This window comes from Perca flavescens, chromosome 6 (assembly GCF_004354835.1).
Source record: "Perca flavescens isolate YP-PL-M2 chromosome 6, PFLA_1.0, whole genome shotgun sequence".
NCBI lineage: Eukaryota > Metazoa > Chordata > Actinopteri > Perciformes > Percidae > Perca > Perca flavescens.
In genome coordinates, this window is record NC_041336.1 from 4,902,233 (window position 1) to 4,914,732 (window position 12,500).

General features: G+C 43.5%; 1 protein-coding gene across 3 annotated transcripts in view; it reads right to left on the reverse strand.

Moving 5' to 3' along the window:
- dennd4b (DENN/MADD domain containing 4B) overlaps positions 1-12,500 on the reverse strand; it is a 106,065-nt gene that overhangs the window by 26,942 nt on the left and 66,623 nt on the right. For all 3 annotated transcript variants that reach the window (XM_028581725.1, XM_028581724.1, XM_028581723.1), the window contains 5 exons: positions 9,910-10,010; positions 8,466-8,681; positions 7,779-7,924; positions 5,873-6,006; positions 416-530 (listed from right to left, as the gene is read on the reverse strand). In XM_028581725.1, coding sequence (XP_028437526.1) covers positions 416-530; positions 5,873-6,006; positions 7,779-7,924; positions 8,466-8,681; positions 9,910-10,010 — 712 coding nt within the window. The remainder of the gene's footprint in view (positions 1-415; positions 531-5,872; positions 6,007-7,778; positions 7,925-8,465; positions 8,682-9,909; positions 10,011-12,500) is intronic.

Below are 12,500 nucleotides of genomic sequence, written 5' to 3' on the forward strand. Positions count from 1 at the left end.
ATTTTGAAATGTGTTTTATTTTGGTAAAGCATCCGGCTGCACTGTGGTCTTCCTGTATGTGATCGCCTGCTGATAAACTGACTTTTAAATAGTTGCTTTGTAAAAGGCGTAGTTATTATTAGAAAACAATTTATGAAAATGGACAACTTAACTGCTGACCCTGTTGGGAATGCTAGTAAATCCTGGGTAAATTAGTTATTTTAGCCGGCTTTACAAAAAAAGCTGCCTGGTCTATGGTCAGAATGAGTATGTTTACATGCATTTAGCTTTTTGCCCTATTTTTTTTGAAAAAGACAATATTCCAAATAAGCTGTGTACATGGCTAATGAAAGAGATTATTCCCCTTTGATTGCCGTTTACATGCAGGTTATACATACACTATATATATATTTTTAAAAGCTGTGTGTTGTAGTACCTGTTTGGTGCGTCGGGGCGCGGGGCTGCTGGGGGCGCTGCCCTTCGCCGGGACTCGGAGCTGGTCCTGCGGCCGGTCAAAGAGCTCGGGCCTCAGGGTGGGGAAGGTTTCATAACTGGACATATGGGAGGAAAAATCAGAACACACATCAAGTTAAGGAGCTTGCACACTGCTCCAACAAATGCCAACAGTTGGGTCAGTGTGGGCTGGCCGTCTGTGTTTGTTGGCGTTCGTTGGATGGAGTTGGTAGAGTTGGACATGTCTGGTCTGGTCTGGTGGAGTTGGTAGAGTTGGACATGTCCAGTCTGGTCTGGTGGAGTTGGTAGAGTTGGACATGTCTGGTCTGGTGGAGTTGGTAGAGTTGGACATGTCCAGTCTGGTCTGGTCTGGTGGAGTTGGTAGAGTTGGACATGTCTAGTCTGGTCTGGTGGAGTTGGTAGAGTTGGACATGTCCAGTCTGGTCTGGTCTGGTGGAGTTGGTAGAGTTGGACATGTCTAGTCTGGTGGAGTTGGTAGAGTTGGACATGTCCAGTCTGGTCTGGTGGAGTTGATAGAGTCTGACATGTCCAGTCTGGTCTGGTGGAGTTGGTAGAGTTGGACATGTCCAGTCTGGTCTGGTGGAGTTGGTAGAGTTGGACATGTCCAGTCTGGTCTGGTGGAGTTGGTAGAGTTGGACATGTCCAGTCTGGTCTGGTGGAGTTGATAGAGTCTGACATGTCCAGTCTGGTCTGGTGGAGTTGGTAGATGTCCAGTCTGGTCTGGTGGAGTTGGTAGAGTCGGACATGTCCAGTCTGGTCTGGTGGAGTTGGTAGAGTCTGACATGTCCAGTCTGGTCTGGTGGAGTTGGTAGAGTTGGACATGTCTGGTCTGGTGGAGTTGGTAGAGTTGGACATGTCCAGTCTGGTCTGGTCTGGTGGAGTTGGTAGAGTTGGACATGTCTAGTCTGGTCTGGTGGAGTTGGTAGAGTTGGACATGTCCAGTCTGGTCTGGTCTGGTGGAGTTGGTAGAGTTGGACATGTCTAGTCTGGTGGAGTTGGTAGAGTTGGACATGTCCAGTCTGGTCTGGTGGAGTTGATAGAGTCTGACATGTCCAGTCTGGTCTGGTGGAGTTGGTAGAGTTGGACATGTCCAGTCTGGTCTGGTGGAGTTGGTAGAGTTGGACATGTCCAGTCTGGTCTGGTGGAGTTGGTAGAGTTGGACATGTCCAGTCTGGTCTGGTGGAGTTGATAGAGTCTGACATGTCCAGTCTGGTCTGGTGGAGTTGGCAGAGTTGGACATGTCCAGTCTGGTCTGGTGGAGTTGGTAGAGTTGGACATGTCCAGTCTGGTCTGGTGGAGTTGGTAGAGTCTGACATGTCCAGTCTGGTCTGGTGGAGTTGGTAGAGTTGGACATGTCCAGTCTGGTCTGGTGGAGTTGGTAGAGTTGGACATGTCCAGTCTGGTCTGGTGGAGTTGGTAGAGTTGGACATGTCTGGTCTGGTGGAGTTGGTAGAGTTGGACATGTCCAGTCTGGTCTGGTGGAGTTGGTAGAGTTGGACATGTCTGGTCTGGTGGAGTTGGTAAAGTTGGACATGTCCAGTCTGGTCTGGTGGAGTTGGTAGAGTTGGACATGTCCAGTCTGGTGGAGTTGGTAGAGTTGGACATGTCTAGTCTGGTGGAGTTGGTAGAGTTGGACATGTCCAGTCTGGTCTGGTGGAGTTGGTAGAGTTGGACATGTCCAGGCTGGTCTGGTGGAGTTGGTAGAGTTGGACATGTCCAGTCTGGTCTGGTGGAGTTGGTAGAGTTGGACATGTCTGGTCTGGTGGAGTTGGTAGAGTTGGACATGTCCAGTCTGGTCTGGTGGAGTTGGTAGAGTTGGACATGTCCAGTCTGGTCTGGTGGAGTTGGTAGAGTCGGACATGTCCAGTCTGGTCTGGTGGAGTTGGTAGAGTCTGACATGTCCAGTCTGGTCTGGTGGAGTTGGTAGAGTTGGACATGTCCAGTCTGGTCTGGTGGAGTTGGTAGAGTTGGACATGTCCAGTCTGGTCTGGTGGAGTTGGTAGAGTCTGACATGTCCAGTCTGGTCTGGTGGAGTTGGTAGAGTTGGACATGTCCAGTCTGGTCTGGTGGAGTTGATAGAGTTGGACATGTCCAGTCTGGTCTGGTGGAGTTGGTAGAGTTGGACATGTCTGGTCTGGTGGAGTTGGTAGAGTTGGACATGTCCAGTCTGGTCTGGTGGAGTTGGTAGAGTTGGACATGTCTGGTCTGGTGGAGTTGGTAAAGTTGGACATGTCCAGTCTGGTCTGGTGGAGTTGGTAGAGTTGGACATGTCCAGTCTGGTGGAGTTGGTAGAGTTGGACATGTCTAGTCTGGTGGAGTTGGTAGAGTTGGACATGTCCAGTCTGGTCTGGTGGAGTTGGTAGAGTTGGACATGTCCAGGCTGGTCTGGTGGAGTTGGTAGAGTTGGACATGTCCAGTCTGGTCTGGTGGAGTTGGTAGAGTTGGACATGTCTGGTCTGGTGGAGTTGGTAAAGTTGGACATGTCCAGTCTGGTCTGGTGGAGTTGGTAGAGTTGGACATGTCCAGTCTGGTGGAGTTGGTAGAGTTGGACATGTCTAGTCTGGTGGAGTTGGTAGAGTTGGACATGTCCAGTCTGGTCTGGTGGAGTTGGTAGAGTTGGACATGTCCAGGCTGGTCTGGTGGAGTTGGTAGAGTTGGACATGTCAAGTCTGGTCTGGTGGAGTTGGTAGAGTTGGACATGTCTGGTCTGGTGGAGTTGGTAGAGTTGGACATGTCCAGTCTGGTCTGGTGGAGTTGGTAGAGTCTGACATGTCCAGTCTGGTCTGGCGGAGTTGGTAGAGTCTGACATGTCCAGTCTGGTCTGGTGGAGTTGGTAGAGTTGGACATGTCCAGTCTGGTCTGGCGGAGTTGGTAGAGTCTGACATGTCCAGTCTGGTCTGGTGGAGTTGGTAGAGTTGGACATGTCCAGTCTGGTCTGGTGGAGTTGGTAGAGTAAAAACTGGTGTTCACCAGACGACCATAACCAGCTTTGCTGGTAATATTTTGGATATTGATTGGATCTTGAGATAGGATAAACATTGGCATATGGTAATTGTCAAAATAGTTTTTCCCACTTGTCTTCCTGGCATAATGTTGCCTATTCTTTCTCTTTTTTTTACAGTTAAAATAAAATAAAATAAAAAATACACAGCTGTGGACGTTGTTTACTTCTTTCATGTGTTGTGTTGTACCGTGTTCATGGACTCAGGATGGGAGGACGATTCAGTATTCAGTTTCAGAATCGGCAGAATCTTAACCTGTGGATTCGGTATTCGGCCAAACCCCGAAAATCTGGATTTGGTGCATCCCTAGTGGGGAGTGTGTGGTAGAGTGAGTAAGAGAGTGACGGTGATTCTCTTCAGAGAGAGTAGTGACTCTAGAGTCAGGCTACGGCGAAGGGTCGTGTCTCCACGTACTTAACGTACGTAACCACGGTGTAGATTTAACACAGAAGCATAAATAAATGCCGTATACATATTCTTTGCCAATCTTTACAATCTTTCCCCGAAAGAACCGAGCATGCCGGCCTTGTTGCACCACAAACTTGGCATTTTCATCGTGTAGCTCGCTAGCTCGAAGGTTGTCACTGCCCGATGTGAGTCGAGCGCAGATGTGAGTTGCACACGTCACTTCGCGACAAGTAGCCTCCAAGATGCTAACGGCTTTTTGAGCTATCGTACGCAATCAAACAATCATAGCTAAAACGTTTTGAAATGACTGCTAGCTGCTGGCTACAAGTTATGAATCAAACACAACAAAGGCTGTCACTTGAATCGCATTTTGAGCTAACGTTAGCAATCTAACAATCATAGATACAGTACAGGCCAAAAGTTTGGACACACCTTCTCAATCAATGTGTTTCGTTTTTATTTTCATGACTATTTACATTGTAAATTGGGAAAAACTTCCACTAATTAACCCTGACAAGGCACACCTGTGAAGGTAAAACCATTTCAGGTGACTACCTCATGAAGCTCATTGAGAGAACACCAAGGGTTTGCAGAGTTATCAAAAAAAGCAAAGGGTGGCTACTTTGAAGAATCTAAAATATAAGACATGTTTTCAGTTATTTCACACTTTTTTGTTAAGTACATAATTCCATATGTGTTGATTAATAGTTTTGATGCCTTCAGTGAGAATCTACAATGTAAATAGTCATGAAAATAAAGATACACATTGAATGAGAAGGTGTGTCCAAGCTTTTGGCCTCTACTGTAGCTAAAACGTTTTTGAAATGATTACCATCTTCTGTTACTGTACGTAAAGAGAAACGTTTAGTATTTTATGGATTTCAAAAATTTCAGTATGACACGTTATGCAGTAAACAGTCAGCTAAATAACATATAATGTAACGTAAACCGTTTAAATCTGAGCACACGCAACTCACATCTGCACTCGACCAGAGCCGGTCTAACTCGGCTAACATCAGGTAGGACACGTTATGCCGTAAAGCGTTTAAATCTGAGCATACGCGACTCACATCGCAGTGACAAAGGTTGTGGTTTCCTGAAGAGAACGGCCACGCACAGAGAGAGTGGAAGGCGAGAGGGACATGGATGTCAGTAGGGCTGTCCTCGACTAAAGAAATTCTTAGTCGACTAACACTTATAGGATTTAGTCGACTAATCGATTAGTTGATTTAATCGACAGAGCTGTGAGCTTTGAGAGGTGGTTAAGACTAGAAAAGCACAATATAAATGTAGTTAATTAACCATCTGTAAAACTGAGTTTCTCCACAATTAATCCTGCAAAAGCACCACTTTAAATCTTGTGTTTACCATAAATGTGCTCAGAAGTTTCTTGGAAATAAGTAATTAAGCATGAATAAGCATAAAAAATGACTAATGGACTAAAGAAATCTTAGTCGACTAAGACCAAAACTACCGATTAGTCGACTAATCGACTAAGAGGTGGCAGCCCTAGACGTCAGGCTATTATCCTGTAAATGTACTTCCGTTGATCCAGACAATGTGGCATATGTATTAAATGGGTTGTCGCCTTCTTACTTATCGGAGCTCTTACATGTCCACACGCCTGTCAAAGCACTCAGGTCGTCCAATCAGATGCTCCTCGATGACCGAGCCTTTTCAGTGGCTGATCCAAACCTCTGGAGTAGTTTACCTAGTCATGTAAGAACAGCTCGGACCATTGAAACGTTCAAGTCCATGCTTGAGACCCACTATTATTCATCGGCTTTCCATTCAAGTTGAGCTTTGATATCTTGACCTTATTGACCTTATTCTTTTTCTACTGTCAGTTATTTTGTATTGTACATCGTGCTTTGTTTGTGTTTATTGTCTCGTTGCTTTTGGAGCGTGTTAAGCACTTTGGTCAACTGAGGTTGTTTTTAAACGTGCTATATAAATAAAATTGAACAGTTTAAAGACCTTTTTCCATAATTGAATAACGTGTACGGTACCTGTAGAGTGCGGGACACTCGGAGCCATCAGCTTCCTGCGGTTCTTCAGGAGGCATGATGAAGACGGTGTGTTCGCCGCTGTGAGTCTCGTCCAGATCGATCAGCCTCACCTCCTCCGGCTTCTCCACGTCCACCTGGAGATAGGCGACAGGACATACGCCACTTAACCCATTTAGGCCTAAAACACCTGCTAAAAAAGGCCTTTTTTGCCTAAGTACTTTTCTGTAACCCCCTCCCAAAACCTAAGGGTTTCCAGAAATATTTGTCAAAATTTGTCAAAGCCTACTATATCCTTAATTTCTCAGGCTCTATAGCAGATAAAAACATGGAATAAAAAGCATTTGAGAGCTTACTTCTTTGGCTTTCAACTTGACTGACTTGCTTGGCCATAATCTTCAATTGCATTTAAAAAAAAAAATCTATAAACAAAAATATCAAGAATATTTTGAAAATCAGTACAGATCCGTTTTTATTTCATTATTTCATACTTTTGAGGTACCAAAGTGAACATCACTGACACAAAGTTATAGAAAAAAACACAAAACAAAACAGAGGGTTACTTCTTCTTTACATAACAATTACATATTAATTTATGTTAATTTTGTTTCTTGTATTATTTGGATCGAACTTTGGATAAAAGCGTCTAAGAAATCATAACAAAATTTCTCCCTGTGTGTTGAGCTCTCTGTTTTAGCTACAGAGTGAGACCTCTCACTTCTGTTGCATCTTTGTTGGGAGCAGTAGCTAGGTAAGGACTACTAGCCAGTCAGAAGCAGAGTAAGAGGGTGTGCCCTGACAGTACCTAGGTAAGGACTACTAGCCAGTCAGAAGCAGAGTATGAGGGTGTGCCCTGACAGTACCTAGGTAAGGACTACTAGCCAGTCAGAAGCAGAGTATGAGGGTGTGTCCTGACAGTACCTAGGTAAGGACTACTAGCCAGTCAGAAGCAGAGTATGAGGGCGTGCCCTGACAGTAGCTAGGTAAGGACTACTAGCCAGTCAGAAGCAGAGTATGAGGGCGTACCATGCTAGCAGCTAGGTGAGCATCATAACGTGTGTTACAAAGTGACCACGTTGGTCTCTGAAGTAAAGGCTGGACTACAATAGAGCTGATTGGAGCAGTTTGTGAACAGTGTTTCCTGTTGGAGATGGTAAGTCCCTTTGGGGGACTTTGGGCTTTTTCACCCTGTAAACCTATAACGTGCACCTCAAAAGATATACAGTACAGGCCAAAAGTTTGGACACACCTTCTCATTCAATGCGTTTCCTTTTTATTTTCATGACTATTTACATTGTAGATTCTCACTGAAGGCATCAAAACTATGAATGAACACATATGGAATTATGTACTTAACCAAAAAGTGTGAAATAACTGAAAACATGTCTTATATTTTAGATTCTTCAAAGTAGCCACCCTTTGCTTTTTTATTAATAAGGGAAATAATTCCACTAATTAACCCTGACAAAGCACACCTGTGAAGGTAAAACCATTTCAGGTGACTACCTCATGAAGCTCATTGACAGAACACCAAGGGTTTGCAGAGTTATCAAAAAAAGCAAAGGGTGGCTACTTTGAAGAATCTAAAATATAAGACATGTTTTCAGTTATTTCACACTTTTTTTGTTAAGTACATAATTCCATATGTGTTCATTCATAGTTTTGATGCCTTCAGTGAGAATCTACAATGTAAATAGTCATGAAAATAAAGGAAACTCATTGAATGAGAAGGTGTGTCCAAACTTTTGGCCTGTACTGTATAACACAATAAAGGAAAGGGAAGAAGCCAAAAAGCATAATGTGAGCACTTTAAACAATCTTCTCTTGTGAAAGCCCTTTGCTACTGTCTGTAAAAAGGTGCTAAATTAAATTAACATGATTATAAGAAAGGTATCATCGCTACTCTGACCTTTTGGACGCACTCGTCAAAGAACTCGAGGCAGGCGTGCCGATCGCTGACGAAGGAGCACTCCTCGATGAACTGAGTGAACATCTGCGTCCTGGTCAGCTGACCGTAGATCTTCTGCTGCGTTCGATCCCGAGACTTCAGGAACCCTGCAGGGGAGACGCCAAGTCACCCGTCAAAGTCAGACCGGATACGTAATACTCATCCTGCGTGACTTGAGGCTACATTCACATCGCTACGTTTGGATTTTTAAGCAGACAGACACACACACACACACACACAAGCACAGACAGACAGACAGACAGACAGACACACACACACACACACACACACACACACACACACACACACACACACAAGCACAGACAGACAGACAGACAGACAGACAGACAGACACACACACACACACACACACACACACACACAAGCACAGACAGACAGACAGACAGACAGACACACACACACACACACACACACACACAAGCACACACAGACAGACAGACAGACACACACACAAGCACACACAGACAGACAGACAGACAGACAGACACACACACACACACACACACACACACACACACACACAACACACACAGACAGACAGACAGACACACACACAAGCACACACAGACAGACAGACAGACACACACACAAGCACACACAGACAGACAGACAGACAGACAGACAGACCCTGCAGGTTGAACAGGGAGCTGCAGTCCGTGGTGGTGTCTGATGGAGCCTGGGTGATGGGCAGCAGGAAGGTTCGGTATCCACGCAGCAGGCAGCTCATGAAGCGGAGGAAGGCCTCCTGGATCTCCAGCTCCAGCTGCTTCTGGCTCCGGTAGATCTGGTCGTAGTCCGTCAGCAGGAACTCCAGCGTCGCCTCCTCCTGGCCGGGGGTGCAAACTGCAGCGACGGGGAGGAAAATACAGCAGAGTTAATAACGTGTTTTAATTATCTTATGATGTCAAAAAAAATCTGCTATCTGCTAGCTGCCTGTCCATTGAACACACTGTAAAAAACATCTCCTCACTATCTGCTAGCTGCCTGTCCATTGAACACACTGTAAAAAACATCTCCTCACTATCTGCTAGCTGCCTGTCCCCTGAACACACTGTAAAAAACATCTCCTCACTATCTGCTAGCTGCCTGTCCCCTGAACACACCGTAAAAAACATCTCCTCACTATCTGCTAGCTGCCTGTCCCCTGAACACACCGTAAAAAACATCTCCTCACTATCTACTAGCTGCCTGTCCCCTGAACACACCGTAAAAAACATCTCCTCACTATCTGCTAGCTGCCTGTCCCCTGAACACACCGTAAAAAACATCTCCTCACTATCTGCTAGCTGCCTGTCCCCTGAACACACCGTAAAAACATCTCCTCACTATCTGCTAGCTGCCTGTCCCCTGAACACACCGTAAAAAAACATCTCCTCACTATCTGCTAGCTGCCTGTCCCCTGAACACACCGTAAAAAACATCTCCTCACTATCTGCTAGCTGCCTGTCCCCTGAACACACCGTAAAAAACATCTCCTCACTATCTGCTAGCTGCCTGTCCCCTGAACACTGTAAAAAAACGCGGTCTCTGTAGACAGCCCAGGCTCCACAAACAACGGGGGCAGGGGGAATGAGAGGGGGAAACGTAGCAAAAGATCTTGATTTTTAAACCAAAACATAGCGATGTAAATGTAGCTTCTTTTCTCCACACTGTCATGGGAACGCCTCAGGATCCCCAAGTCATAGATGGTTAATGTGGCTCGGGAAAGGGAAGTTTAGGGACCCTTGCTGGAAGTGCTGCCCCCAGGACCTGTCCCGGAATAACCAGTTAAAGATGGACGGATGGATAAAACATCCTGGGCAGCGCTAAGCTCCAGATGCAGCTGCAAGATATAGATAGATAGAAGCGGAGGGATATCTGCCAAGCGCCAGATATCGCCGTGATAGATGCGCTGGATGTCAGGCTTTATCCTCCGGTGAGCCGAACTAGACAAAGGCGAACTGTTAAACATTTAAAAAAAAAAAAAAGCGGTAAGAGTTTGTTGTTTCAGTAGTTTTGTTTTTCTTTCGGTGTTTTCTGTGTCTGAAGCACTCGTCACTTTATTTTTAAAAGCGCCTTGTGATTGACTCACTCTTCTCCAGGGTCTTGTGGAGGTTGGTGAGGGTGTTGAACAGAGTCTTGCCGGGCTTCCTGGGTAATGATCGCCATGACAACGGCTTCTTGTCGTCCGACCTGAGACACGAGAGGAGGAGGAGGAAGAGGAAGAGGAGGAGGAGGAGGAGGAGGAGGAGGAGGAGGAGAGAGGAGAGGAGACAGACAGATGTAATAAGTGGTTACTGGGGTTATGCAATATGTTAGTGTTACTAATACATGGGCTGTTGGATTGTTCAATATGCCATTGTGTACTGCTTAGGTTATGTGGATGTGTGTCATTTGTGCAATACATAGGCTAGTTGGGTTGTGCAATATGTTAGTTGTGCAATATGTAGGCTATTTGAGTTGTGCAATATGTTAGTTGTGCAATATGTAGGTTATTTGAGTTGTGCAATATGTTAGTTGTGCAATATGTAGGCTATTTGGGTTGAGCAATATGTTAGTTGTGCAATATGTAGGCTATTTGGGCTGTGCAATATGTTAATTGTGCAATATGTAGGCTATTTGGGTTGAGCAATATGTTAGTTGTGCAATATGTAGGCTATTTGGGTTGTGCAATATGTTAGTTGTGCAATATGTAGGCTATTTGGGCTGTGCAATATGTTAGTTGTGCAATATGTAGGCTATTTGGGTTGTGCAATATGTTAGTTGTGCAATATGTAGGCTATTTGGCTTGTGAAATATGTTAGTTGTGCAATACGTAGGCTATTTGGGCTGTGCAATACGTCCAGGGTTGTTCAATTAAAAACTGCCACTGAAAGGAGGACTTAATATGCTACTATATAGGTACCTGTCTAATGTATATGAGAGTATTACTATATAGGGACCTGTCTAATGTATATGAGAGTATTACTATATAGGGACCTGTCTAATGTATATGAGAGTATTACTATATAGGGACCTGTCTAATGTATATGAGAGTATTACTATATAGGGACCTGTCTAATGTATATGAGAGTATTACTATATAGGGACCTGTCTAATGTATATGAGAGTATTACTATATAGGGACCTGTCTAATGTATATGAGAGTATTACTATATAGGGACCTGTCTAATGTATATGAGAGTATTACTATATAGGGACCTGTCTAATGTATATGAGAGTATTACTATATAGGGACCTGTCTAATGTATATGAGAGTATTACTATATAGGGACCTGTCTAATGTATGTGAGAGTATTACTATATAGGGACCTGTCTAATGTATGTGAGAGTATTACTATATAGGGACCTGTCTAATGTATGTGAGAGTATTACTATATAGGGACCTGTCTAATGTATATGAGAGTATTACTATATAGGGACCTGTCTAATGTATATGAGAGTATTACTATATAGGGACCTGTCTAATGTATATGAGAGTATTACTATATAGGGACCTGTCTAATGTATATGAGAGTATTACTATATAGGGACCTGTCTAATGTATGTGAGAGTATTACTATATAGGGACCTGTCTAATGTATGTGAGAGTATTACTATATAGGGACCTGTCTAATGTATGTGAGAGTATTACTATATAGGGACCTGTCTAATGTATGTGAGAGTATTACTATATAGGGACCTGTCTAATGTATGTGAGAGTATTACTATATAGGGACCTGTCTAATGTATGTGAGAGTATTACTATATAGGGACCTGTCTAATGTATATGAGAGTATTACTATATAGGGACCTGTCTAATGTATGTGAGAGTATTACTATATAGGGACCTGTCTAATGTATGTGAGAGTATTACTATATAGGGACCTGTCTAATGTATGTGAGAGTATTACTATATAGGGACCTGTCTAATGTATGTGAGAGTATTACTATATAGGGACCTGTCTAATGTATATGAGAGTATTACTATATAGGGACCTGTCTAATGTATGTGAGAGTATTACTATATAGGGACCTGTCTAATGTATATGAGAGTATTACTATATAGGGACCTGTCTAATGTATATGAGAGTATTACTATATAGGTACCTGTCTAATGTATGTGAGAGCATTACTATATAGGGACCTGTCTAATGTATATGAGAGCATTACTATATAGGTACCTGTCTAATGTATATGAGAGTATTACTATATAGGTACCTGTCTAATGTATATGAGAGCATTACTATATAGGTACCTGTCTAATGTATGTGAGAGTATTACTATATAGGGACCTGTCTAATGTATATGAGAGTATTACTATATAGGGACCTGTCTAATGTATGTGAGAGTATTACTATATAGGGACCTGTCTAATGTATATGAGAGTATTACTATATAGGTACCTGTCTAATGTATATGAGAGTATTACTATATAGGTACCTGTCTAATGTATATGAGAGCATTACTATATAGGTACCTGTCTAATGTATGTGAGAGTATTACTATATAGGGACCTGTCTAATGTATATGAGAGTATTACTATATAGGTACCTGTCTAATGTATGTGAGAGTATTACTATATAGGTACCTGTCTAATGTATATGAGAGCATTACTATATAGGTACCTGTCTAATGTATGTGAGAGTATTACTATATAGGGACCTGTCTAATGTATATGAGAGTATTACTATATAGGGACCT